Consider the following 26,789-nt stretch of genomic DNA (forward strand, 5'->3'; position numbering starts at 1 on the left):
GTGACAGTTTTCTTGGAGTACTTTACAAAAGAGAAAGAAGGAAAGACACGCGGAAATAGAAACTTTGACATCATATTAGAGACTGATCATATTAAGAACTTTCTGTTCGTCTAGTCTCACTATTTTTGGACGTGTTTGAGACCGATAGAAACTGTTTAATGTTTGAGAATGCAAACTGTTTATTTTTGGGAACCGTTCTGCCGGTTGTGTCAGAATTAATTTTTTCGACACACGGCATTATTTCACAGCTTCTTCCACTGTTTCAGCTTTGACGAACTGCTGCCAAGAGCTAGCTCGTCAGCTTCTAAGCTTCTGGGGTTCTGAGCCCAACAGCTTCTAAGCTTCCAAGCTCTAAGTCTTCATCATCTCAGCTTGGTACATTGGCTGTCACCATGATGGATCTCGACGACGAAACCCGGGACATTTTCTCTAACCTGGACCCGAGACGTAGAGAAATACTCATGCCCCGGTTGTCCAATTTCGAAGGGTTCCGGATCGGAGGAATTAAGGCAGAAACCAGTTTGATGATTTTCGTTAAGAAACGTGCCAAGCCGGGATTTGTGGGATTCGTTGACGTCACAACACTTGCTCCCGTGACGTCACCCCAGAATCGTGGCGTCAGAGTGTTCAATGTGGTGTTCAATCCACCGGGTACGTAATTTGACAGTCGTCTTCGACTTTTTTTTCTCTCCTTTCTATAAAAAAAAAGAAAAGTTCATTCCTTTTCCTTTCGAGTTTTTTAATTTTTAATTTTGAAAATTTTTCATCTCAGTGCAGGTTTTTATTTCCTTCGTTATTTCAATATATGTGAAAAGATAAATAAAAGAAAATAAACAAGTTTAAAAAAAAGCAGAATGACACAAACAATATTTTGTCATGTTCTTATTTCTCCTGTTGGCTTTAAAGTTACAGACACAGTTTAGCTTGCAAATATCTAGTCAAAGTATTTTAAATGTGCATAATTTTCCTTTCAAGACGGGTCACCTGATTCATTCGATGAAGAGGTTATTTGTTTGCTGAGTGGAGGTTTGTAAAAGTTTTCCTGTCGAGAAAACTCGAAAGAAAATCGTCAAGAAACTGGCTCAAATCAGAGGGAAGCGTTTATTCACTTCTCTGTTCAGAGTACATGTAGTCGTAGAGCCAACCTCCGTATTTGTTAACATGTCAAATTCGTTACAAGTTTTCGGTAGAGACAAAAATGCCGCGAGTTAAATCGGCAGGTCTGTCTTTTTTTGCTGCAGTGTCCGATTCTTTGAGTGAACTAGAGAACGACTTTGAGAAACAACTGGAGTGTGTTAATCACGTGAAATATGGATCAACGGCAAGACAACTCTTGTTGACTGCCACCCTCCCTCACCATGACTACGAACACAACCTTGGCGCAATCGCGGACTGCCTCATGGTAGAGTCTAGAACTGTCAGACACGACGCAGCAGCCAGGCTGGAACGTCTTCTCATCGTCACAAATCACAGGCGAGGACATTTATTAAAAAATGTTTTGTGTGTTGTTTTTTGTATTGTGGTAAGTATTTTTGTTGATGTAATTGTTGTTGTTGTTGTTGTTGTTGTCGGTGGTGATGGTGGTGTTGTTGCTGTTGATGTTGTTTAAACCTGTTGTTGTTGTTGTTGCTGGTGTATTTGGTGTCAATATTTGCTTCTTTGGTTATTGTTTTTGCTATCATTGCTCATTCCAAAATTAATGCTAACATCTTTCCATGTGATTAATTAAAAAAAAAGTTCAAGAAGCACGTATATATATAGTGTTAAATAAAATGCACGAAGAGAGGTAGTGATGAGATCGAGTTATCAGAGAAAAAGAGAACAACATAAACGATCATTTTTGTTAACAGTGAAATACAAGCTGTGAAGCACCAACTGCTGTACGTGGTACAGAAGACCCAAGATGTTATTCTGGAACCCGTGGTTGAACCAGGATCTCAGGACAATGATCACATACGTGTGTGTGCTCACCTTCATGTCCTGGCAATGTCTGCCTTAATATGTCGCTCCAAACATCATCCTACACTACAGGAATGCAGGTCAGTACAATGACTGTTGCCATGTCTGTCTTGCTCTGTCAGTATTATGACTGCTGTCATGTCTGTCTTGCTCTGTCAGTATTATGATTGCTGTCATGTCTGCCTTGTTCTTTCAGTATTATGACTGCTGCCATGTTTGTCTTGCTCTGTCAGTATTATGACTGCTGCCATGTCTGTCTTGTTCTTTCAGTATTATGACTGCTGTCATGTCTGTCTTGTTCTTTCAATATTATGACTTCTGCCATGTTTGTCTTGTTATGTCAGTTTTGACTGCTGTCATGTCTGTCTTGTTCTTTCAGTATTATGACTGCTGCCATGTTTGTCTTGTAATGTCAGTTTTGACTGCTGTCATGTCTGTCTTGTTCTTTCAGTATTATGACTGCTGCCATGTTTGTCTTGCTCTGTCAGTATTGACTGCTGTCATGTCTGTCTTGTTATGTCAGTATTATGACTGCTGCCATGTTTGTCTTGCTGTTTCAGTATTATGACTGCTGTCATGTCTGTCTTGTTATGTCAGTATTATGACTGTTGCCATGTCTGTCTTGCTCTGTCAGTATTATGACTGCTGCCATGTTTGTCTTGCTGTTTAGTATTATGACTGCTGTCATGTCTGTCTTGTTATGTCAGTATTATGACTGTTGCCATGTCTGTCTTGCTCTGTCAGTATTATGACTTCTGTCATGTCTGTCTTGTTATGTCAGTATTATGACTGCTGTCAATTCTGTCTTGTTGTGTCAGTATTATGACTGCTGCCATGTCTGTCTTGCTCTGTCAGTATTATGATTGCTGTCATGTCTGTCTTGTTATGTCAGTATTATGACTGCTGCCATTTCTGTCTTGCTTTGTCGCTCCAAACACCACACTACAGATAGTTTGGAAACCGGAGCAAACACATCTGTGTTTGCATACAGCACACACTTCCTTTTAGATATATATGGCAGGGATGCAGTACTGAAATTAGACTGAGTGTATATCAACTATAACGACAGAAGTATTTATCCGTTTCTGATCGATGACACGCACCCACTCAGACCTGAACTTGACAGCAGACGGATAGACAGAAGCTTAAGATTTAGACAGCCATACACAAGAACCACACGCTACAGAAACTCATTCATTCCATCTGCAATTCACATCTTCAACTCTCAGGTGGGGCGCTAGGTGCTGGTGCTGTCGCTCTGACAACGGCATAATCTTTACATCCTTTTATCAGTTGTTTTTCTCTGTTGTTAGTTATATTGACTTATAGGATACAAATGTGAGAAGATAATGTGGTTAAAGTGTGATAAGGTGATAATGTGATATAATTTTTAAACAGGCAATGCATTGCTTCTATTTGTAGGCTTATTTTAGTAAGTGTGTGGGTACAATGTTTGCGTGTAACGATATGATGTGAATATGCGATGTGAATGTTACTACATGCATGGTTGATTGATTGATTAATTGATTGATTTTACAGACACACAGTCAAGCTTGTAATTTCTCTTTTACATATCAAATCAGTGGAGCCGAGTTTCCTTCTTTGGCCCATGCATTAGGATTCAGCAAGCTGTATATATACAAGATGTCAACAACCACCACTGATATAGCAGTATCCCTTCCTTATTAGCCCTCAAGCAATCCATTTAGAGAAAGCTGATGACAAGCCCTCTGCTGCCTTTCCGAGCTCTAAAACATCGCAGAACACAACCCTTGGCAGGGGTGTTTATCTTATCGCTCGGCCAGGAAAGAACAAATTTGCAAGCAAGACAAGGAAGAGAAATGAATTTCTGGCTGAAAATGTGCACAGTTAAGAAGTCACACACTGAGTCAGTTTAGTAGAAAGAGACATAGTCAGTACTATCAGGGCTGCTTAATAATAATACACACATTTTAAATCATCAGAATACACTCTCTGCAATCTTCTATACTGATTGCACAAAGAAAGATTCAATGCGGAAGAAATCAGTTAAATACTGCTGTTTCCTACATGTCGAACCGGCACATAAGAATCACATTACACCGCCAACCGAAAGACCAAACTTGTCAAAGTTTTGTAAGTGAACACTACATCTTACAAGCAACAAAATATGCATGTTAGTGCATTTACACCTCCAGCATACATACAGATTAAACTTATTACGCTTAAAACAATATTTATGCTGTTTTCAAGAAAAAAAAAGTGAGTGTGGTTTAAGCTTTTTGAATATTCCGCGCAAATTTCGATGCTCCGCCCTGCAAGGTCACGGCGGCGGCGAGCTGCTGAGCCGCAGGAATTAACCATATCCACATATCGAGACTCTGGGAGTTACTTCCCTTGTTTTAGGAAGCAAACACACACAAATGCTGCTAACAAGCGCTGTGCTTGGGGACAATGTAAAACGGATGATAGGTATCCTGAACGCTGTGTTGGCGTGAAATTCATCCCATTTGTGAAACCGGGAAAGCATCTGTACCATCTAGATCGCTGCCTTCGCTAGATAAAAGCCTGCAATCGCCCAGCTTACCAGTTGAACGTCAACACAATCAAGTCGTACACGTACATTTGCAGCAGGGTCAGATCTCGCACGACTTTGATTCAAGGCCTATTGCTAATTTTTTGATGGTTTGGTCTCAGTGTCACAAAAATATGACGATCTAATCAATCACTGATTTAAAAAACAAGTATGTTGCCCTATATCCATTGACATTCTTAGTGAAATAGATCTATTTGAAATAGTATTTCACTGCCCCGACCGGCGAACTTGTTGTCGGCTGAATTGAGCTTGTGTGTTCGTGTAGGCTTACTCAAAAAGTCAAAATCACAGTCGTCTCCGAAACAAGCAATAATCAGAGTTGGGGGGAAAACATTTCGTTTGTTCAGTTTTGTTTTGTTCTTGATAGTTTGTTTATCTCTCACACACACACACACACACACACACACACACACACACACACACACACACACACACACACACACATACATACATACATACATACATACACAAACACACGCGCGCACGCACACACATTGCACGTACGCGCACATACACACACCTACTGAGATATGCCTAACATACACGCACGCTTGCAAACACACACATAATACGCAAACGCAGTTTAATTTCCTCAATACAAGGCGAAAGGCACACACACACCACACACAAATAAACACACACACGCAGTCCCACACACACACACACAACCCTCACACACACAAATAAACCCACACACGCAGTCAACCCCCCCCACACACACACACACAACCCTCACACACACAAATAAACACACACACGCAGTCCACCCCCCCCCACACACACACACACAACCCTCTCTGACACACACACCCGCCCAACCCCAGCGTCCAACTCAACTTTCACCAACAACCATACCCTACTCTCACTATCGCTCTCTCTCTCTCTCTCTCTCTCTCTCTCTCTCTCTCTCTCTCTCTCACACACACACACACACACATACATACACAAACACACGCGCGCACGCACACACATTGCACGTACGCGCACATACACACACCTACTGAGATATGCTTAACATACACGCACGCTTGCAAACACACACATAATACGCAAACGCAGTTTAATTTCCTCAATACAAGGCGAAAGGCACACACACACCACACACAAATAAACCCACACACGCAGTCCCACACACACACACACACACACAACCCTATCACACACAAATAAACCCACACACGCAGTCAACCTCCCCCCCCCCACACACACACAACCCTCACACACACAAATAAACACACACACGCAGTCCACCCCCCCCCCCACACACACACAACCCTCTCTGACACACACACCCGCCCAACCCCAGCGTCCAACTCAACTTTCACCAACACTGAACCATACCCTACTCTCACTATCGCTCTCTCTCTCACACACACACACACACACACAAGCTCACGCCGCAAGCACAGCCACACACACACACAGCACGCGCATACACACACACTGACACATCACACACAGCACGCGCATATACACACACACTGACACACATCACACACACACACCCACACACACCTTTCGCAGTTCGCTCACAGTTCTTCTCTTTTCCATCGTCGCCATCTTCGAAGCTTGCTTCGCTTTTCAGGGGAGATAACCCGTTTATCACATTCGCTGCTGACTTGTGGGTCAAGTCTATTCAAAAATCTGTGGCACCATAGGCGCCTTCCTGTAACATTTACGTGGTTTTAAGTGTGTTTAACATTTCTCAGTTCCTGGAGCCCTTGCAATGATTATAATGATGACAAGAAGCAGAAGTTTCAAAGTAGTGTTACACTGAAAATGTGGTTGTCTTGAAACAATTAACACAGGTTTTTTTCCATGTTGAGTGCAGCTGAGAATAGTTCTGTGTGAACTCAGTTATGCTGGTCCGCAGTAACCGAGCCGCTACTGTCGGAACTCGCGATAAAAGATAGGCCTAACCACAAAAAACACAATCGGCACTTTCTTAAAAATCTTCCTTAATCTATTGGTATATATATGATATTACACTGACTAACCTTTTCATCTAAACCCTAGTTCTTCTTTACGAATGAATGTATTTTCTACTTTTGACGAGAAAAAAATAAAATGTATTCAGCTAGAGCCTATGCTTTCTTACTGCTGGGTCGGTGTCTGTAGCAGACGATACTTTGCTCTGACAGAGAAACTGAATACAAGTCTAGAGTAAAGATAATGCAATGAACTTCGATATTTATCAACAGAGACAAAAGGTTTCTTTGGATATGCTTTCAAATAGAGATATTATATTCAGCAAGTATTTGTGTTGTTGAGTCAGTAGTGCATGATAACAGAGATATAATATAGCCTACATTGATCATCTATCTACATAATTATGTCTGATCACTGATGATAAGTTGGAACTCCATTTTGACAATTTTAACACAGATGCATATATTTTCGGGAAAGTGGGTGAAACACTGTACACTTTTCTTGGCAGTGCGGCGGATCTATCCAATTATAATTAAATTCCAATCTTTAATTCCCCCCCCCCCCCCCCCCCCCCCCCCCGGGGCCTCTCTCCGGCTGCTGTTTCTAAAATCATCTTCTTTTATTTTGTTAATCTGTTTGGGGGGGGGGGGGGGGTGGGGAGGGGGGGGGGGGAGATTGTGTGCTTAACAGATTGCTATTTAACCTGTGTTACGGCCACTTCAGTGAATGCAACTCGGCCGGTTCATCCATAGTAATCCCGTTTATTTAAGACGGAAGCACGTGACCATCCTGGCAATACTCTCTAGATAGATAAAAGAAAGTGTTAGCAGATTATATTTCACAGTTTTGGTTTGAATCAATAAGTGCTTGAAGCGATTTTAAATTAGTATAATGATTGACCTTGCTAAAATGTGCAACTGAGATACTTTATCGAAGTTTTTAATACAACATTTTGATGCAGTCATGGCAACGCGTATGCTTCAAAATGTCGTCTGCAAAACCCCCACATACATAGCAAAAAAGCTCTGGTCTTCGCTTTGCAGACTTCTCCAAGAGTTTTTACTGAGACTCGGTTCCGAGATTCTGAATTATAAACAGTGGCCACCAGAGATAAACAACGCCAACTCGCCTGCAGGCTAGCGGCGAAAGACAAACCGTTTAACACTTGACCGACCAGGGGCTTGTTTTGTCAGCACACGCTAAACAAAACAAGGCAGCTATAACACAGGACTGTGAGCTCTAATACTGAATTCGCCTCCACTGTTTTGATATGGAGATGAATAAAGATTATTGTATTGTATTGTATTGTTTCAGTTAGTGATTATGTAATGATGTTGTACATGTACTGTACAAACGAATGCATAAAGGATTTCATTGTTTTTGAATGTATTCTTCCCTTAAGGCTGCGTTTATCCTGGTAAAAAGATTAATCCATCAAATGTCGCCATCATAGACGACCATATAAGATATTTGATGGGACAGACCAGCTTTTTTGTCTGTCCGAGGGGGGGCATATCGTCTTTTGTTTCATATTTATTGACCAAGGCCGAAGGCCGCGGTCAATAAATATGAAACAAAAGTCGATATGCCCCCCGAGGACCGACAAAAAAGCTGGTCTGTCAACAAACCATCAAACATCGTTTTTGTCATCATTTTGGTAGTGAGAAAACAAGTGCACAATCAACCCAGGGAGCCATGCTTTGAAATACGGGTCCCGTGCTGATAACCACACGGGTCCCGGTTTGATAACCACTGGCAATCAAAGATGGCGTGTGAAAGCAACTTTCTGTGTTTTTGAGTTCATTAAATGAGTTGGGATGAATATGTCAGGTTTGAGGATGCACAGTTCTGTAGGTTCATCTCGGTATTCCACCCCCTCGGCTTTCTGTTGTAAATATTAAGCTGAGTGATCGAATGTGGAAGCTACGTTTGGTCAAAGGTCACAGAAGATTTGCGTAGTGCAGCGAAGGAAAGAATGGCGATCTTGTTTCCGACTCCGTACCTCTTTGTTTTTCATTGCTTTTATTATTGTTTCTTATTTGTGCTTCGTTTATCGATACAACGTCTTGTGCACGGGTCAAAATGTGTGTGTCAGGTGTCGTTTTACTTGAACTTGACGTTCGTGTTTCTCCAAACGTCTGTGTATCGAAACAAAGATACACGCACTCCATGACTTTCAAAGAAGGCATAACATATCGGTAGGTTTCATTTGTTTGTGACAAATTTATTGAAGTAGTTTTTTTTTAGTTTTTTTTTACTTTTGCCAGTTTGCCAGTTGGTTTTTGGAACTTTGCAAAGCAGTGTCTTGTCGTCTGTTTAGGTCTGGGGAAACGCCAATGAAAAGAGCCGAAGAATCCTCGAGCGTTTCTATTGGGTTTGCTTTTGATTATCCATGTAATAGGGCTTCCTGCAACTATGGTAACCGGGGATTTATTCCCCGGGGAACATGAGATTTATTTCCCAGGTGCTTGTGAATGAAAACTCGTGAAAATAATGACAATAAAAGATGTTTGGTGGCTTGTTGACAGACCAGCTTTTTTGTTGGTCCAAGGGGGCCATATCGTCTTTTGTTTCATCTTTATCGACCAAGGCCGAAGGCCGCGGTTGATAAATATGAGACAAAAGGCGATATGCTCCCCGAGGACCAACAACAAAATGCTGGTCTGACGACAAGCCACTAAACATCGTTTTTGTCATCATTTAATTTTTGGTTGTGCAACAAAATGCGCAATAACCCACAGGGAGACGAATTTTTAGAATCCAATTCCAGGCCACAAAGCATCGTCACAGTAGCTCGAGATAAAACGTCAACCTTGTATGTGACGTCAAACGTAGCTTGTTGACGCTTTTCTTCCAGTCTGAAAATGTACAGAGCTGCGATCATACGTGTGAGTTCAGTAAGTGTTGAGCATATTTCTTTTCTTTTTAAGTGTTTATGACTTTTTGTTGTGGATTTTGCGATTACAGGGATAAGTTGCAAATTGACCATGAGTCGCCGCTGTAATTATCAATATTCGTTGGGTCTTTAAGAGTGAATGCTTACAATCGTTGTCCTCAGAAACAAGAATTCAAAGCCGCGATGGTTCCACACATCAAAGAATCAGCCTGATTGGCTTTTACTTTGACAATCCACGTTTCAGATGAAATCTCAAACCCATTCACCACCTCGATGTATACAACTCTCCTGTGTTCACTTTCAAGTGAATAACTATCGTTCTGATATCATTTTAAAGTGAAGCTAAAGAAACCTGGTATCGGCACTGCTGTGCATCTCCTATGATCTCAATGGTATCAAGGCACGCCTTTGCCGCGACAAGGTTTGCCGATACCGGCACTTGTCTTGTCTAGACAGTGACGTCATTCATAGATGACGCCAATCATAAATGACGTTTGTCAAGGGAACTTATGCTTTCAAGTGTTGCTGCTTCCAGTGACAGGAAGGTATGAATAGAGATTGATCATTGTATACAATCAATTTATCATTGTATACACAAATTACACAAACGTCATCTTGTGAGGGACCAAAAAATATTGAAACTCTCGGATGATTTTTTTGTGTGGTATCAACCTCGACCTACGGTCTCGGTTGATACCACAAAAAAATCATCCTCGAGTTTCAATATTTTTCGGTCCCTCACTCGATGACGTTGTGTAATCTCTATTTATTGCATGGGGAACATGAGATTTATTTACCAGGTGTTTGTGAATGAAAACTCGTGAAAATGATGACAATAATATTTATTGTATTGGTTTTTAGTGTGTGTTTGTTTGTGTGTGTGTGTGTGTGTGTGTGTGTGTGTGTGTACGGGTGTACGGGTGTGTGTGTGTGTGTGTACGTGTGTGTGTGTGTGTGTACGCATGCGCGAGTTTGCGTGTGTGTGTGTGTCTGTCTGTCTCTGTGTTTGAATGTGTTGTTTGTCTATGTTTACAGTCAGTTCTTTTCGTGGCCAAAACTCCACAAGAAACATACCGCAGGTGACGTCAAACAGGAAGTTTTGAAAATGATGCACGTTTACTACGAGAATATGGAGAAGCATCTCAAGGACCAGAAATCCAAACCATCTAGTCCAGTGTGCAGAGACAGGAAAAAGTTTCATAAGTCTCGCTATTTTGAACAGGTTGCCACTTTCTTTCTGCATTTGAATGAGGTGAGTGTGTGATTTATCTGTGTACTGTGTTAGCTTAAAAGCCCTATTGGCGAAACCTTCGAAACCTTGCTAAATTTAGCAAACGCGCCCAGGAAAGTTTGCGTAATTACACACCCATATGAAAGCGATGAGGAATACGAAGAGCAATTATTTACCATAACTGAGAATAGATTTTCCAAACTTGTTTTCAGCTGATTTATGCGAAACTATTTTGCTTGATAATGAAAGTGCTTGGTAAAACGCTGTGGAAACGACGATTTCGATTTCAAAACGATCAGCTTGTGGTGTAATAGTTAAGACCATTGTGTGCCCGAATTTATGCCTCAATAGGCATTTAATACAGGGAGGAAAGAACGTCTGAACAGTTGCGATTGCTTCGTGTACGTGTTCTGAAATGGCGGTGTCGTTTCTCCATTACACGAAGTAAATAAAATGTCCAAAGTCGCACACTGACCTCAATATTGAAACGCGCCTGGTCGTAGCGCATTTCACTGACATGTTAAGCAAGATAGATAGAACGGTTATTCTCCAGAGCCGCCGTGTGCCATTTTGTGACATGCATTATCAGTCCTTTAAAATGACTATTAGCAACTAGAATGATCATATTCTCTTTATTTTTCCCCAGTAATACCCTAGTTCGATAATGATACAGACAAACGACAAAAGACATAGCATATATTTTTGTCTTTTTAAAAAAATATTTATTATTTACAATAAACTATGGTTAGGGTTAAAATCCATGTCACAACCTTTAGTTTCCATGTTACGAAGTTGACGTACTTTTAAAACCCTTGTAATATACTGAACGCAGAGGAAAAAAATGTGCAAGTATTTCTAAATCTTTATCTGCAGGCCAGGGATTTATATGGAACCAGTTCTTATTAAGGAAATCATGGTTAAAATGTCTCAAGGCCCCCCCCCTCCCCCGCCCGCCTGGCCAGCCCCTGTAACCTTGCCTCATTTTGGAAGTCACTCCCTCTCTTACCCTACACTATGTCCAGCCCTGAAAATGGCTGATTTCTTCTCGATATTTTGTGTGCAGCTGGCAGGGGACCAGGAGTGGAGCGACAGGGGGAAGGAACTACTGGCAGAAATCAGAGATCTGTACAGCATCGTGATCAAGGAAAGCAAACGCACGAAGCCAGAAGTTAGGGCAGGGATTGATGTCTTGCTGGTTCGAAGCCTTGTCGTTATACTCGCCAGTACTTTTTCAAAAGGTGTGCCAAGATAACTAACCCGTCACGTTTATTTGGAGACTTGTAGTATCAGTTTTATTTAACAAGAGAGTGTGATCGACAAGAAGAAAGAAGAACATTGAATAAGAGAGAACAAGAATGATTGTGCAATATAGCGTAACAGCCACTAGTATTTGTCCTTGTGTTGTTAACATTCACACACACATACACTCCTCACAAATACAATACAGGGATAAAGCATTTCTGTAAATAGACTAACATGAACGATAAAAACTGCTACCAACACGAGAAAGTGGTTTGTGAACAGCACTTAGTATAAGCTTCTTCTATCACAGTATTCGTGTTTTTGCTGGTAAAATAATCTTCTGTTTGTCGATTGACAGCTAGTGTAAGGGATAAGGGGTGGGCGATAGCAATACCATAGTTGAAAGAATAAAAGAGTGTCTGTGTAAGCAGTGAGGATTACGGCTGACCTTATTCTTCGGAGCTTAAGGCTCTAATTACAGGGGAACCTCCCTTTTAAAACCTCAAAAAATCTAAGAAAACCAGGTCTTAAAAAGGGAGGGGGTTAAATTCACAGGGATCACGAACAAAACATCTGAGTGGAACCTCCCTTTTGAAACCTAAACAAATCTAAGAAAACCAGGTCTTTAAAAGGGAGGGTGATACATTCATAGAGGTTATGAACAAAACATCTGAGGAAAGAGGATCTTAAAAGGGAGTGAGTCTTTAATTGGGGATTCTAAAAAAAAGAGGGGTGGGGGTGTGTTTACTGTACTACAAAGCGTCAAACCCAGAGCGAAACTACAGACTCATTTCGTTACAGTACGTCAGCTGGTGGGAGAAGGAAACTATGACCACCCGTTGCTCGTGGCCCACATCCTTGCCATGGTCGTTGAGAGGGTCAGCCGCGAGCAGCTCAAAAACCTTCTGCCCCACATCAGCACCATCGCCTTCCACGAGTGTCCCGATGTGCGGGAGATCATCGTGGGCCTTCTGGAGAACGCGGGCTGCCAGCCCCTACACTACACGCTGGACCATCTGCAGGCTTCCATCAGCGTCACCGACTTCCACGTGGAGCGAAACCACCTGGCGGAGACTGGCGGGGATCTGGACGCCTGCTCCTGGCACACGTTCAAAGGCCGTTTCGGTACGGAGCCCGCCGAGTGCGTCCTCTTCGTCCACGCTGGTCAGTGCTTGGCCAAGAGGTCATTGTCCGGAGAGTGCGTAGACGAGTTCAAGTGGCATCAGTGCGGCGACTGGCAACGACACAAACAGAACCTGGAGACACTGGCCAAGCTGTGTCCTCACGACAATCTCGTCAAGCTCATGGCTTTTCAGCTCTCACCGTATTCCTTCTACGCCACGGAAAGCATTAAGGTCAGCCCAGTGTGTGAGAGCGGGGAGCAGGGGTACAGGGGCTGGTCAGTTGGGGTCTGGGGAGTTTGCTGTAGGTAAAATTGGCTTTTCATATGTACCCATTATTCCACCTGTATAATTTTTACCTTCTACCAAGAAAAGACACATTTTCAAGACTTTTGCTTGAGCTTGTTCCCCTTTTGTACCTTGTGTCTGGGGTGACTCGGAACAAGCATATTATACTCTTTGTCGTCGATACAAATTCCAAAATGTTGACAGGGTCGGAGACTGCTGGAACACCTGATCAACCACCGTGCAGCTCATCGCTGGCTGGACACATCCATCCTTTCCCGCGTCACCCATGACGTCATCCTCGGCCTGGAGTACTTAGCCAGTCGTCAGATCGCCTGCCGTGACGTCACTGCTTACGACATGCTGGTATCTGGGCGGAGCAGGAGAGGGGGATGCGCGGGGGAGAAGACGGACATCCTGATGACGGACGACTTCACCGTTAAGCTGGCCAACCTGGGCCTCGCTCATCACTATCGTGGAGAGGGCAGAAAGGCCCTCCGTCCAGGTATGGAATTAACAGTGTTACGTTTGGGCCGCCGTCCTGCGCTGAAGCTAAAACTTCAGTTTGTAAATTTATCATTCAAGAATGAATGCTCTTGCTTTTAGTGAGGCAAACTTTCCCACGTGACATTATAGGCCAGTCGCTAGTGCGGGATGAGCCTGAAACACGTACGTGGGCAAGGAGCACGTGCAGAAACATTGCCTCACTAAAAGCAAGAGTATTCACTCTTTCGCAACCCATACAAACCCGACAGAGTTATAACCGGAATTGATATATTAATTTGCTACCATTTGTGCAGTACGGGAGAAAGGCCCCATCCCGCTGCTCTGGAGCCCTCCGGAGGGCTTACTGCGCGGCGAGTACAGCGAGCAGTCCATGGCCTACAGTGCTGGCTGCGTCATGTACGAGCTGTGGACACACGGCTGTCAGCCCTTCACCAGTTACGAGAAGTCCACCGCCGATACAATCAGAATGGTCAGTTTGTGACTATGCAGGGCTGGACCGGGGCCTGCCCCCACCCCCTAGCTGCTGTTGAAATTTAGAGTTTGATAGGGGTTATATTCTCTCAAAAGAGGGAACCACATGAATAGAGAAGATCACCTCTAGACAGAGTAATGTGATGGTGACAATCATAGGGTAGGTATGGGGTGATTATAGCAAGAAAAAAAATGTTGCGGAGGATGAGGGCCGGGGAGTGGAGTGGCTGAGAGATGAGGAAAAACAAACAAACAAACAAACAAACAAACAGACAAATAAAACAACAGACAGGCAAGCAGACATTAAATTGCGGGTCGTCACTGAAGAAACACTAACCCCAGTTTGCAGAAGATGAAAGTGGTGGTTTTTATTTTTTTTTAATCTTTTTACACTTTTTTGTTTTACAAAGACAACACAAGCAAACAATGAGGACATTATGAACGTACTACCTGCTTAATAATAATACAGTCAAATAATAATACAGTCAAAGAAAATAAATAAATAAATAAGATGAAAATGTTGTACGGCGTAATATCTCTTTAAACTCATGGTGGCTTTTTTGGTTTTCAGATGCTGCTGATGCCTGACAGTGTACCCCTCATACACTGGCCGTGTATCCCTGACGAGGTATATGACGTCATGAAGCGGTGTACGTCATCAGAGCCCAGTGCCAGACCAGGCCTCAGTGCACTGAAACAGAAGTTTATGGAAATGTCCACAAGAAAAAGATCAAAAGGTATGATTCTGTTAGTTATACCCCCATTCCACACAACCGTTCTAGGTCCCGTTCCCGTACCGACCAAGGAACGGTGCGGGCACGGGAGGGATCGGGAGGGAACCGCAATGGAACGTAAATGATCGTTAACGGAACTGCTTTGAACGGTAGGGACGATTGAGTTCGGGCTGCATGTTCAAAATGTTAGCTGTTCCCCTCCCGATCAGAATGAACGGTAATGGAACCTTAACCCATCGGTAACGGAACGCTTGGATCGTTAAAGGAACTTAACACAACGGTAACGCAACGGTAGCGCTCTCACACACTGAGTTGTCATACCCACATTCCACACATCCGTTCTAGCTTCCGTTCCCAGCCGTCCTGGGGACGGCTGCCACTATGGTTAGACGTTGCTCAAAGATGCCAAAAACGGCCGTTTGCGCAGCGTTCCATTGTTGTGGCAGCCGCCCTTGGTCGGTACGGGAACGGGACCTAGAACGGTTGTGTGGAATGGGGGTATTACGTCGCGTAGGTTTTAAACATGTTTGCAGGAGAGAAATTTTGTTTATCTTTCTTGATGTGGTTAGTACACTACAATTCGTTGTTAATTTGATTTGATTTGTACTGACATTGTCGTGGCGTTTTGCCGTTACCAGGTCGCTCAGTGAATTATTTAGATCAATTTAGCAAGTAGGCGCACAGCTCACCCACCGACCGCCAGCAACCTGCCAATCATTCAACCTAACCAGCCAAATCAACCAGATAGGCACACCAGCAAAGCTTGTTGCAACTAAATGTTGATTTCTCAAAGGCACGACAAACTAATTTCCCTGTTTTTCAGTAAAGCTTTTTGCTCATGTGACAGGGGAGGCTACCGCTCCTTTCACAGCAGACTCTGCACCCGAGTTGTTGGCCTTTAGGTCAACACCCGTGGTTTGTAGAGATCTGTTTGTGATGGGGTCTGGTGGTTTCCGATTGTCTGTATGTTCATGGAAACCTTCGGGTTTGCATAACAGTTTTTATAGGGCTAAGAAATTAGCCCTAAATTTTTCAATCCTGTTTGATTGCACTTCGCTTCCCGAGGTGATCGTAGTGTTTCGGCACACGGTTACAAGTTATCCTCGTCAGGTAACCCGGAAATAAACTCTTGTCTTGTCTTATCAGGGGACCTTGCCTCTTATCGGTTTGAGAACCTTCAATTGCTCTTCATTGGAATAATAATTGTTGACATCGTTTCTAGTTATAATTTGATCAAAATGTTTCTCTTGTTGAAGACGAGAGTGTTGGCTTTGAAGTCGATGGCAAGAAAGACCAGACGCGCCCCAGCTTCTGCGACGACCAAGTCCAAAGGAAGCATGTGCCAGAAAGGGTAAGCAACTAACATACGCACACACGCACGCATCCAGACTTGCACGCAAGCACTCGCACAGACACACACAGGTAAACACAGACACACAGCCACATACATACATACACACACACACGCGCGAGTGAGAGAGAGAGAGAGAGAGACATAAGAGAGAGAGAGAGAGAGAGAGAGAGAGAGAGAGAGAGAGAGAGAGAGAGAGAGAGAGAGAGATGAAGAGAGAGAGAGAGAGAGAAGAGTGGACCAAAGTAATTATTGTTCCACTACATAAGAAAGATAATAAGAATCTACCGGAAAGAAGAGAGAGTGAGAGAGAGAGAGAGAGAGAGAGAGAGAGAGAGAGAGAGAGAGAAAGAGAGAGAGAGAGAGAGAGAGAGAGAGAGAGAGAGAGAGAGAAAACGCACACAGTTTGTTCTCTCTTTAATAAGAGTAATTAATTTTTACAAATAGTTGTGCTCTCTTTTCAGGGTATCCCGCCAGAAATTCAGCAGATTATTGATGATTACAGTAAGTAAAATTTTTCACACTTTGGGTAAAGGATAATAAAATAAAATCCAAAGAGGGAGAGAGAAAGAGAGAGAGAGAGAGAGAGAGAGAGAGAGAGAGAGAGAGAGAGAGAGAGAGAGAGAGAGAGAGAGAGAGAGAGAGAGAGAGAGAGAGAGAGAGAGAGAGAGAGGAGTTCATCTTCATTACAGAGCCTAACCTGTACATTCAAAGTGTTCAGTTTAAATTGTCTGCAAAACGAAAGTGTATTCATGTCAGCCAACTTTTGGTACCCTCAACAAACGGGAAGATCCTTGCATGACCTTTTTATATTTAGTCAAGTTTTGACTAAATATTTTAACATCGAGGGGGAATCGAAACGAGGGTCGTGGTGTATGTGCGTGTGTGTGCGTGTGTGTGTGTGTGTCTGTGTGTGTGTGTGTGTGTGTGTAGAGCGATTCAGACTAAACTACTGGACCGATCTTTATGAAATTTGACATGAGAGTTCCTGGGTATGAAATCCCCGAACGTTTTTTTCATTTTTTGGATAAATGTCTTTGATGACGTCACATCCGGCTTTTCGTGAAAGTTGAGGCGGCACTGTCACGCCCTCATTTTTCAACCAAATTGGTTGAAATTTTGGTCAAGTAATCTTCGACGAAGCCCGGACTTCGGTATTGCATTTCAGCTTGGTGGCTTAAAAATTAATTAATGACTTTGGTCATTAAAAATCAGAAAATTGTAAAAAAAATTAAAAATTTATAAAACGATCCAAATTTACGTTTATCTTATTCTCCATCATTTGCTGATTCCAAAAACATATAAATATGTTATATTCGGATTAAAAACAAGCTCTGAAAATTAAATATATAAAAATTATTATCAAAATTAAATTGTCCAAATCAATTTAAAAACACTTTCATCTTATTCCTTGTCGGTTCCTGATTCCAAAAACATATAGATATGATATGTTTGGATTAAAAACACGCTCAGAAAGTTAAAACAAAGAGAGGTACAGAAAAGCGTGCTATCCTTCTTTGCGCAACTACTACCCCGCTCTTCTTGTCAATTTCACTGCCTTTGCCATGAGCGGTGGACTGACGATGCTACGAGTATACGGTCTTGCTGAAAAATGGCATTGCGTTCAGTTTCATTCTGTGAGTTCGACAGCTACTTGACTAAATATTGTATTTTCGCCTTACGCGACTTGTTACATTTTTTCTGTTGTGTTTTAGTTTCACAGCCACAGCTGTTGTTTCCGGATATCACTAGCGTGAAACAATGACAACACAAATCAGTCGTCATACCCGTTCAGTAATTCTGGTCGCTACGGCGATAAACACAACAAGTCGCGTAAGGCGAAAATATAATATTTAGTCAAGTAGCTGTCGAACTCACAGAATGAAACTGAACGCAATGCCATTTTACTCGTAGCATCGTCAGGCCACCGCTCATGGCAAAGGCAGTGAAATTGACAAGAAGAGCGGGGTAGTAGTTGCGCTAAGAAGGATAGCACGCTTTTCTGTACCTCTCTTTGTTTTAACTTTCTGAGCGTGTTTTTAATCCAAACATATCATATCTATATGTTTTTGGAATCAGGAACCGACAAGGAATAAGATGAAAGTGTTTTTAAATTGATTTCGAAAAAAAAATGTTGATAATAATTTTTATATATTTAATTTTCAGAGCTTGTTTTTAATCCGAATATAACATATTTATATGTTTTTGGAATCAGCAAGTGATGGAGAATAAGATAAACGTAAATTTGGATCGTTTTATAAATTTTTATTTTTTTTTACAATTTTCCGATTTTTAATGACTAAAGTCATTAATTAATTTTTAAGCCACCAAGCTGAAATGCAATACCGAAGTCCGGGCTTCGTCGAAGATTACTTGACCAAAATTTCAACCAATTTGGTTGAAAAATGAGGGCGTGACAGTGCCGCCTCAACTTTCACGAAAAGCCGGATATGACGTCATCAAAGACATTTATCCAAAAAATGAAAAAAACGTTCGGGGATTTCATACCCAGGAACTCTCATGTCAAATTTCATAAAGATCGGTCCAGTAGTTTAGTCTGAATCGCTCTACACACACACACACACAGACAGACAGACAGACGCACATACACCACGACCCTCGTTTCGATTCCCCCTCGATGTTAAAATATTTAGTCAAAACTTGACTAAATATAAAAAGGGTCCCGTTTGACCGTTGTAATATTTAGCGGGTCACCTGGAATCAGTCCCGATTGGTCACATAGCCATATGGGGCACTAGAATGGTAATAAAGTTTGCTGTCTTCGCTATCTCCTCTGATTATCAAGTTTTGGTCTCTACGAACAGCATAACATTTACTGCCTACGCTATCTGTTCTATGTACAAACCTGATGGATATTCTGAACATTACTACCGACGACAGTAAGGAAAACGCGATGCTTTTGCTCAGGAACGAATCACTCTCACACGTGCAGAAACACGAGGACATCACGTGGAATCTAGGCTGTCAACTACACGGTTTAGTCTGCTAGTTCTGGCACCTCGATGTACTCTCAAGGCAACCGCAAACGATATCATCAAACATAAAGTGTATAATACTTTTCTTCACAGGAACGAATCCGGACACCACGCTGAATCAAGATTGCTACCTACGTGGTATATTCTGCTAGTTTTGGCACCCATATGTCGTGTGTGTGTGTGTGTGTGTGTGTGTGTGTGTGTGTGTGTGTGTGCGTGCGTGCGTGCATGCATATCTGCGCGTATTGTGTGTGCGTCTGAGTGTCTCGACGGTGTGGGAATATAGCGATAAAGGGGTAACTGTTGGTGCTATTGCATGTCTAGTCCATTTTGTTATTCATTTATTTATTAATGTATGCTGGTTCATAAATATGTGCAATTCATTAATTTGTTTTACATCCCTGTGCATTATCATGCAATTTATTTTGTTGTTATTTTATTTTATCTTACATACGTGAGAGAGACACTCGTGAGATAATAATCGTTCAAATCACACGTGTGTATATCATGTAAATGAGGTCATGTCAAGCAAGTCTGGCAGGGACCTGTTTTTCCACTGCTTATGATGCCAAAGTCACCGAGACAAACGTCATTATGGAAAAAAACAATTGCGCTCGCTAATTACCCTCGGTGATTTTTTAGAACTAACACGTCACGCCACACTTTCAGAGTGACGTTTCTTTGCTTTGACGTAATAGATTGCACGAGGCTTTAGAAGAGATCGAGGTTCCAAAACAAGCGTCTTCAATTTAGCTGCCTCGACTGCAGGACATTTTCAGTAAAATACACGTAAGTACAGTATGTAGGATAAACAGAATACTACATGGCTTGCTGTTTCGTATCAGATTTACACACGTTGCTTTTTCAAATAGTGAACAGCTCTCTTTCGCTCGCAGTTCAATATTTAAAAAAACAAAACCTCGTGTAAATCTGGTACGACACAGCAAGCCATGTAGTATTCTCTCTATATATATATGTTATACTGTATTTCGTCCTGGTGCTGGAATATACAGAATATGCATGTCCACTTAGTACTTAGTTTACGCGTTCGTGCCATTCTCCTCTTAGTCCCCGATTATTTTAATATGGCACATTTGTAATCATGTTTCTGGCTGTCAACATATGAGTGAGTCTGATTGTATAATAGGTGTCAACCTGCAGTAGTATATGTGTGTGTGTGTGTGTGTGTGTGTGTGTGTGTGTGTGTCTGTGTGTGTGTGTGTGTGTGTGTGTGTGTGTGTGTGTGAGGAGGTGAGAGAGAGAGAGAGAGAGAGAGAGAGAGAGAGAGAGAGAGAGAGAGAGAGAGAGAGCATTCGAATTTCAGTTATTATACGTTATTTGTATTGTTGACCAAAATAGGACATTTTACACAGATCGAGACAGTCAGTGTTTCTCCGAGACCGCGCTAGCGGTCGAGGTGAACAATAACTGTCGAGATCTGTGTCAAATGTCACATTTTGGTCAAAAATACAAATATCCTTTATGTATCGATCGGTTCTGGTTAGAATTCCTTTTAGTTTTTATGATTGAACGCACACAAACATGCACTATTTTGTAGTCTCGGCTGGCCGCCTAAATATGAATTTTTGTCGGCCTCTGACGTCACATGGCTCAGCGAAGGGAAATCCAGTGTTCAATCGATACATTCATACATATATATACACTCTTCAAAAAAAGTTAAGGATCACTTTTTTACAAGCACGCCACACAAAACAGACAAGACCGAATTCTTTCATTTAAATTTTTTTTATATAATTGAACAACCAAGGAGTACTGACAAACAAAGCAAAGATCGAACGCGGCAGCGACAATTTAGCTAGAGTGTGTCAAACGTGACAACCCTCGAAAATGGAATTCACAACAATGTGAATCAGTGTCAATAACGCGTGTGCCCTCCGTTGTGTGCCAGGCATTCAACACATCGTTGGCGCATGGAGTAGATCAGGTTGTATATGAATGCTCTGGGAACTCCATTCCACTCCTGCTGGAGCCATTGCAGCAGTTGACCCAGATTGTCAGGAGGAGGGTGATGTTGCTGTACACGACGACAAAGCTCGTCCCACATGTGCTCTATGGGGTTCAGGTGCGGGCTGTTGGCTGGCCACAGCATCCTGTTGACCCTGGCCTGCTGGATGAAGGTGTTTACAGCTGCAGAGCGATGGGGAGGTGCGTTGTCATCCTGAAGAATCGCACGAGGGCCGATCGCTTGGAGGGCTGGAACGACCAGGGGTTGCAGGATCTCATTCTGGTAGCGGACACCGGTCAAGTTGCCCATTACATGGTACAGAGGTGTCCTTAGACGTGTGCTGATCCCTCCCCAGACCATCACAGAGCCTCCGCCAAAACGCTGTCGTTCCAGAACAGCGCCTTCTGCGAAGCGCTCTCCGCGACGCCTCCACACTCGGATGCGACCATCAGCAGGTTCCAAGCAAAAGCGGGACTCATCTGTAAACAACACCTGAGCCCACTGCTGACGTTGCAACCTCACATGTTGAGTGCACCAGGCTCGGCGGGCTGCTCGGTGATTAGCAGTCAGGGTTGTTCCTCGGACTGGACGCCTTGCACGCAAGCCAAAGTTGTGTAAGCGGTTTCGGATCGTCTGACCACTAACAACAGTGTTGGTGGTAGCTTGTAGGCGTTGCCTAATGTTGTTTGCCGTAGCCATTCTTTGTTGCATGGCCTGCCTCTGAATGAAGCGATCCTCTCTTTGTGTGGAGACTCTGGGCCGACCAGAACGTTGTCGCTCCTGCACTCTTCCAGTTGCTTGGAATCTCTGTTTTAGTCTGATGATGACAGAGGGAGCCACTGCAAGCCTCTGGGCCACTTGCCTGGCAGCAACACCGTCTTGTAGCCATCCTATTGCCCTTCCTCTATCCAAATCGCTCAGTTTTCTTCGTGGGGGCATGTTGCTACTCAGTGTGCATAATTGTGTCAGCGTGTCAACCTTGAAACACAAGCTGGTGAGCGATGTTCATATCCAGGACCCTGTTGTAGCACGTGCATCCCAACCTTTTACCCTGGCATGCGTTCCGAAAATTTCATGGGGCTATAAAAAACATCCTTTTTCTTCCAAAATGCAGAAGCTTTTGAGAAGTCCCACAAAGGGAAATAACTCTGCCTACCAAGCAAAATTCTAGGTCAAGACTCATTGTTCATTTGTTAATTCAAACACATTAATCTTTTAATTATTATGTCGATGTTTAATTTTTAGGCAATTTTTTATAATTAGATCCGTTTTTTGAACCGATCCTTAACTTTTTTTGAAGAGTGTACAACAACTTTTTTTAAATACGATGGTGAATTCATTTTAGTTACCTGTACGTCGGTGATGACTCTGACTTGTTTTTGTTGTTTATTGTTGTTGTTGTTGTTGTTGTTGTCGTTGTTCGCCTTTTGACTTTATGCAAGGAGTGTATGGATGTGCAAGGGCGGATCCAGGATCTTAAGGAAGGGGGGGCACACCCAAACTTTTTGCACAAACTTGAAGGCGCGAAGCGCCTGAATTGAGGTCGCAAAGAACATAACTTTACTAGGGGGGGGGGGGGGTTCGGGGGCATGCCCCCCCAATTTATTTTTTCAAGGAAGCAAAATGCTGCAATCTAGGGCCACCTGAGCTCAGAAACTGTCATTTAAATCATATCTCTCTCTCTCTCTCTCTCTCTCTCTCTCTCTCTCTCTCTCTCTCTCTCTCTCTCTCTCTCTCTCTCTCTCTTTTGGTTGTTTTTTTCCCCCTGAAGGGGGGGCCCGGGCCCCCTTCGCCCCCCCCCCCTAAATCCGCCACTGATGTATGAGTGTCTCCACACCAGGACAAATACCAATAGCTGTTATGCTATATTGCGGAATAAATTCTTGTTCTTCTTGTTCTTGTTCTTACGTACGGCAGCTGCAAACGATATTAGCGAACAAATAGACAAATGCTGGAAAAACTCTGGCAAACAATATCGAACACAAATGCTGACGCTTTTCTTGACAGGACGTTATATCATTCGGACTCCTACAGAAACATGAGAACGTCACGCTGAATCAAGGTTGCTATCTACTTGGTATATATACTCAGCTAGTTTGGCACCTAGATAAAGTCATAAGGTTTTAATGGGTTGTGAAATAGTTGCTTCCCCTTGTTTTCCCTTGCTTTTTTCATAGAAACACGGTGGCAAGCTATACGTGCTATTGTAGGCTTGCCTCAGCGTCTGTCTGGAAACAAGGGTAAACAATTCTTCCACAACCAATTAAAAAAAAACTAGAAAGAAGTTATTTCCGAAAATCGTTTATAATGATGTTTTGCTTGGCAGGAACGAATCACTCTGACTCGTACAGAAACATGAGGACGTCACGGTGGATTGATTATGCGACGAGCGCGCCTGCAGCGGCTGCCAGTGAACTCAGCTCGCCTTACTGGATGGAGACCGCCTACAAGGTCTGTTTCATGCGTCTGTCAAAAGCAAACAGACATTAGAACAAAACAAAAGAATATACGCACGCATGCCCGCACGCACGCACGCACGCACGCACGCACGCACGCACGCACGCACGCACGCACACACACACACACACACACACACACACACACACACACACATACACACACACACACAGAAACGCACACGAACACACTCACGTCGCCATGAAAAGACACCTGCATTAGCAGTGCACTTAACATTTCTTTTCAAGGGTGCACCCTTTTGAAAGTTGCTGTTATGCATTTGCCGAAAAGCTTGACTGAAATAAAATACTGATGCTTAGATCTTTCTAACTTTTTGTCCATACCAGGAAGACTATACGTCTGTGCGAGAGAAATACACGACAAAGTTTGCAAAGGAAGAGCTTCCGCTGATTGAAATGTGCGCTGCGCATGCCCACAGCGAACTTCCGGGAGTTACAGACTGGTTGAAGACCAACGGGAACGAGCTTTCGCTGGAGGACGAGTCACCAGATCACATCGTTCACGTAAGTGTTGAAATAGATATTTAGCCTTTACAGCAAGTAAATTTAAAAAAGAAAAAAAGAAAAGAAAAGAAAAAGAGAAAAGCGGAAATCATAGAAAAGGAAGGTTCGTCACAGTGCGGCACAATAACAAGATTTTATTACCAGTAAACATTCTAAATAATAATCTAAATAAATTAATGAATGGCAGCATGATGAGCGAGACATGCATATGAAGATGGATTTGAATCTGACATAATGATAGTCCTGATATATTGCACACAGAAGTGAGATAATTTTTTACTTGACGTCATTATTCACGTTATGACGTTTTTTCGAACTTTGCCTGGCTTCTGACGTCCAATATTTTACTTCGAAAGAGAGGATAAAAAAGACATCTTGTAATTTTTGTTGCTTTTCTAAATCGATATCATATGTCTTTTACTTTCAGGAGAGAAGATACAAGCCGTCGTGGACGCTGCAAGACGCGGCCTGCAAAGGGCTGCTGGCTACCAGTGAGAGCGGCTACGTTGCTATGGAGATGAGTCGTCACGTGCACGTGCTATTGTCGTTGACTCGCGCGCTGCTCAGTCTACACGGGGCTGGGTGGCTGCATCGCGACATCAGGGCTACCTCTATCCTCGTCGACTGTCGCACGGGGAAGGTAAGAACGAATGTCAAAGGGCACATGTCATCTCGGTTTCATGTGCTTGCGATGTCCTGAACGACACAGAAAACAAATGGCAGGGAAGAGATCACCTCGATCACAAAGAACATAAATAACAGGGAAGACATCATCTAAGTTCAAGTTATTTTTGACGTTTTAAAATGTTTTGTGACGTTTAAGAATGTTTTATAACGTTTTAAAATGTTTTGTGCTGGGACCAGTCGCTGTGTGCAATATATCAGTAATATTGTTATGATCAATTTTTATCCAAACTGCAATCAACGAAGACTTTTAGAAGTGGGGTTTTGACCTTTTGCCCTGGTATTCTGCTGAAAACGGTCGAAAGTAATACGTTTTGTAGGCTAAAAAGGCACACTTGCTCTGATGTGTAGATGGGCTTCTCTCGGGATACTGATTTTCCGAGAAAATATGTTGGGGTACCCGCTGCGGGCCATGGCGGGTGTGATATGGATCAGTTTGACAGGGTGCCTTTGTTGGAAGTTTGGTAATGCCAGCTAAACTTCAGCTAACTATGCCTAATGAGTTTTGTTTTTAGGCGACACTGGCTCGTCTTGGTCGGATGTACCACTTGGCAACATCTGCAAGTTATGTGACGGACGAGCCGTTTGACGACACATGGAGATGGTGAGTGAAACCAGTGTGCCCCCTCAACCGACCTATAACCCAACTTACCCTTTTCTACCCTAACTCAACCTAACCCAACCCAACCCAGCCTAAACCAACTACGTTGAATGGAACCCAAACCGAATCAGGCCCTACCCAAATATCCAAACCTTAGCCATCAAAAACGAATGACCGAAGCTTAATTTGTAGGTACGTTTGAGATTACTTCAATGACTACTTTCTACCTGATATTTAGGTTTGAGTTTATTTGCGAGAGATAAAGAGAGAAAGAGAGAGAGAGTGAAAACGAGCACATTTTCTCAGTGTTACTCATGTCACCATGGAACTGTAGCCTACGTTCTTTTGAGAGTCAGTTTAAATCTCACGATCTTTCTTTCTTTATTTGGTGTTTAACGTCGAAATCTCACGATGGAGGCTTTCATATGTTCGTACGTTGGTGGATATTGGCTTTCAGGCTTGCACCGGAAGTGCTGAGTGAGGGGAAGTTCGGCAAGGAAAACGACGTGTTCATGCTGGGTACGGTATTTTGGGAAGTTCTCTGGGCAAGGGAAGTCACTCAGCAAGACCCAACCGCCACACAGCTTCATTACGTCCCCTTCGCCGACCATGAAAAGGCGAACGTAAGTAGAGTCGAGCTGTTTGGGTGGGTTTGCATATGTTTTTCTTCGCCGTTGATGATATTTAGCGTGCGTGCGTGCGTTCGTGCGTGTGTGTGTGTGTGTGTGTGTGTGTGTGTGTGTGTGTGTGTGTGTGTGTGTGTGTGTGTGTGTGTGTGTGTGTGTTCTTTGAATCAACGTATTTTGCAGGAATTTAAAGTATTCCCGACAATCCAATGAAATTTGATGGTAGAAATGTTGCTGTTTAGATTATGGATTTGAGTGGGAGAATTCTTGCATAATTTTGACAGACTGGCGGCTCTGTTTCAGATCTTGAGTCTGGTACGCGAGGGAAAGTCTCTCCCCAAGCCTGATATGTGCCCTGAGTGGCTTAACGAGCTGTCCATCAAATGCAGAAACCCAGATCCAGCCAAGAGACCCTCCGTTGAAGACGTCACCATTGCTCTTGAGGACAAACTCACAAATAAACCAGATCCAGATCGAAATTTTCTGTAAGTCTGCACATTGTCACCAATGGAAAAAGACAATGTCAGTGTCCTTGTAGGTCTACAGGGTAGCTCCATTTGTCATCTGGAAACGGCATTTACCTTTTTTTCCTTTCTTTTTTAAAACTGTTCGTAATTTTGTTTTGACTTTAGAC

General features: G+C 42.9%; 1 protein-coding gene across 1 annotated transcript in view; it reads left to right on the plus strand.

The window, feature by feature from the left end:
• LOC138970316 (uncharacterized) overlaps positions 1–26,789 on the plus strand; it is a 41,274-nt gene that overhangs the window by 10,115 nt on the left and 4,370 nt on the right. The window contains exons 2-18 of the mRNA XM_070342797.1: positions 267–651; positions 1,242–1,473; positions 1,851–2,039; positions 10,395–10,611; positions 11,654–11,828; positions 12,634–13,187; positions 13,446–13,743; positions 14,039–14,214; positions 14,788–14,953; positions 16,207–16,301; positions 16,766–16,805; positions 23,590–23,714; positions 24,068–24,244; positions 24,672–24,884; positions 25,444–25,532; positions 25,987–26,152; positions 26,459–26,640. Coding sequence (XP_070198898.1) covers positions 393–651; positions 1,242–1,473; positions 1,851–2,039; positions 10,395–10,611; positions 11,654–11,828; positions 12,634–13,187; positions 13,446–13,743; positions 14,039–14,214; positions 14,788–14,953; positions 16,207–16,301; positions 16,766–16,805; positions 23,590–23,714; positions 24,068–24,244; positions 24,672–24,884; positions 25,444–25,532; positions 25,987–26,152; positions 26,459–26,640 — 3,353 coding nt within the window. The 5' untranslated portion in view covers positions 267–392. The remainder of the gene's footprint in view (positions 1–266; positions 652–1,241; positions 1,474–1,850; positions 2,040–10,394; positions 10,612–11,653; positions 11,829–12,633; positions 13,188–13,445; positions 13,744–14,038; positions 14,215–14,787; positions 14,954–16,206; positions 16,302–16,765; positions 16,806–23,589; positions 23,715–24,067; positions 24,245–24,671; positions 24,885–25,443; positions 25,533–25,986; positions 26,153–26,458; positions 26,641–26,789) is intronic.

Source organism: Littorina saxatilis, linkage group LG1 (assembly GCF_037325665.1).
Source record: "Littorina saxatilis isolate snail1 linkage group LG1, US_GU_Lsax_2.0, whole genome shotgun sequence".
In the NCBI taxonomy this organism is placed as follows: domain Eukaryota; kingdom Metazoa; phylum Mollusca; class Gastropoda; order Littorinimorpha; family Littorinidae; genus Littorina; species Littorina saxatilis.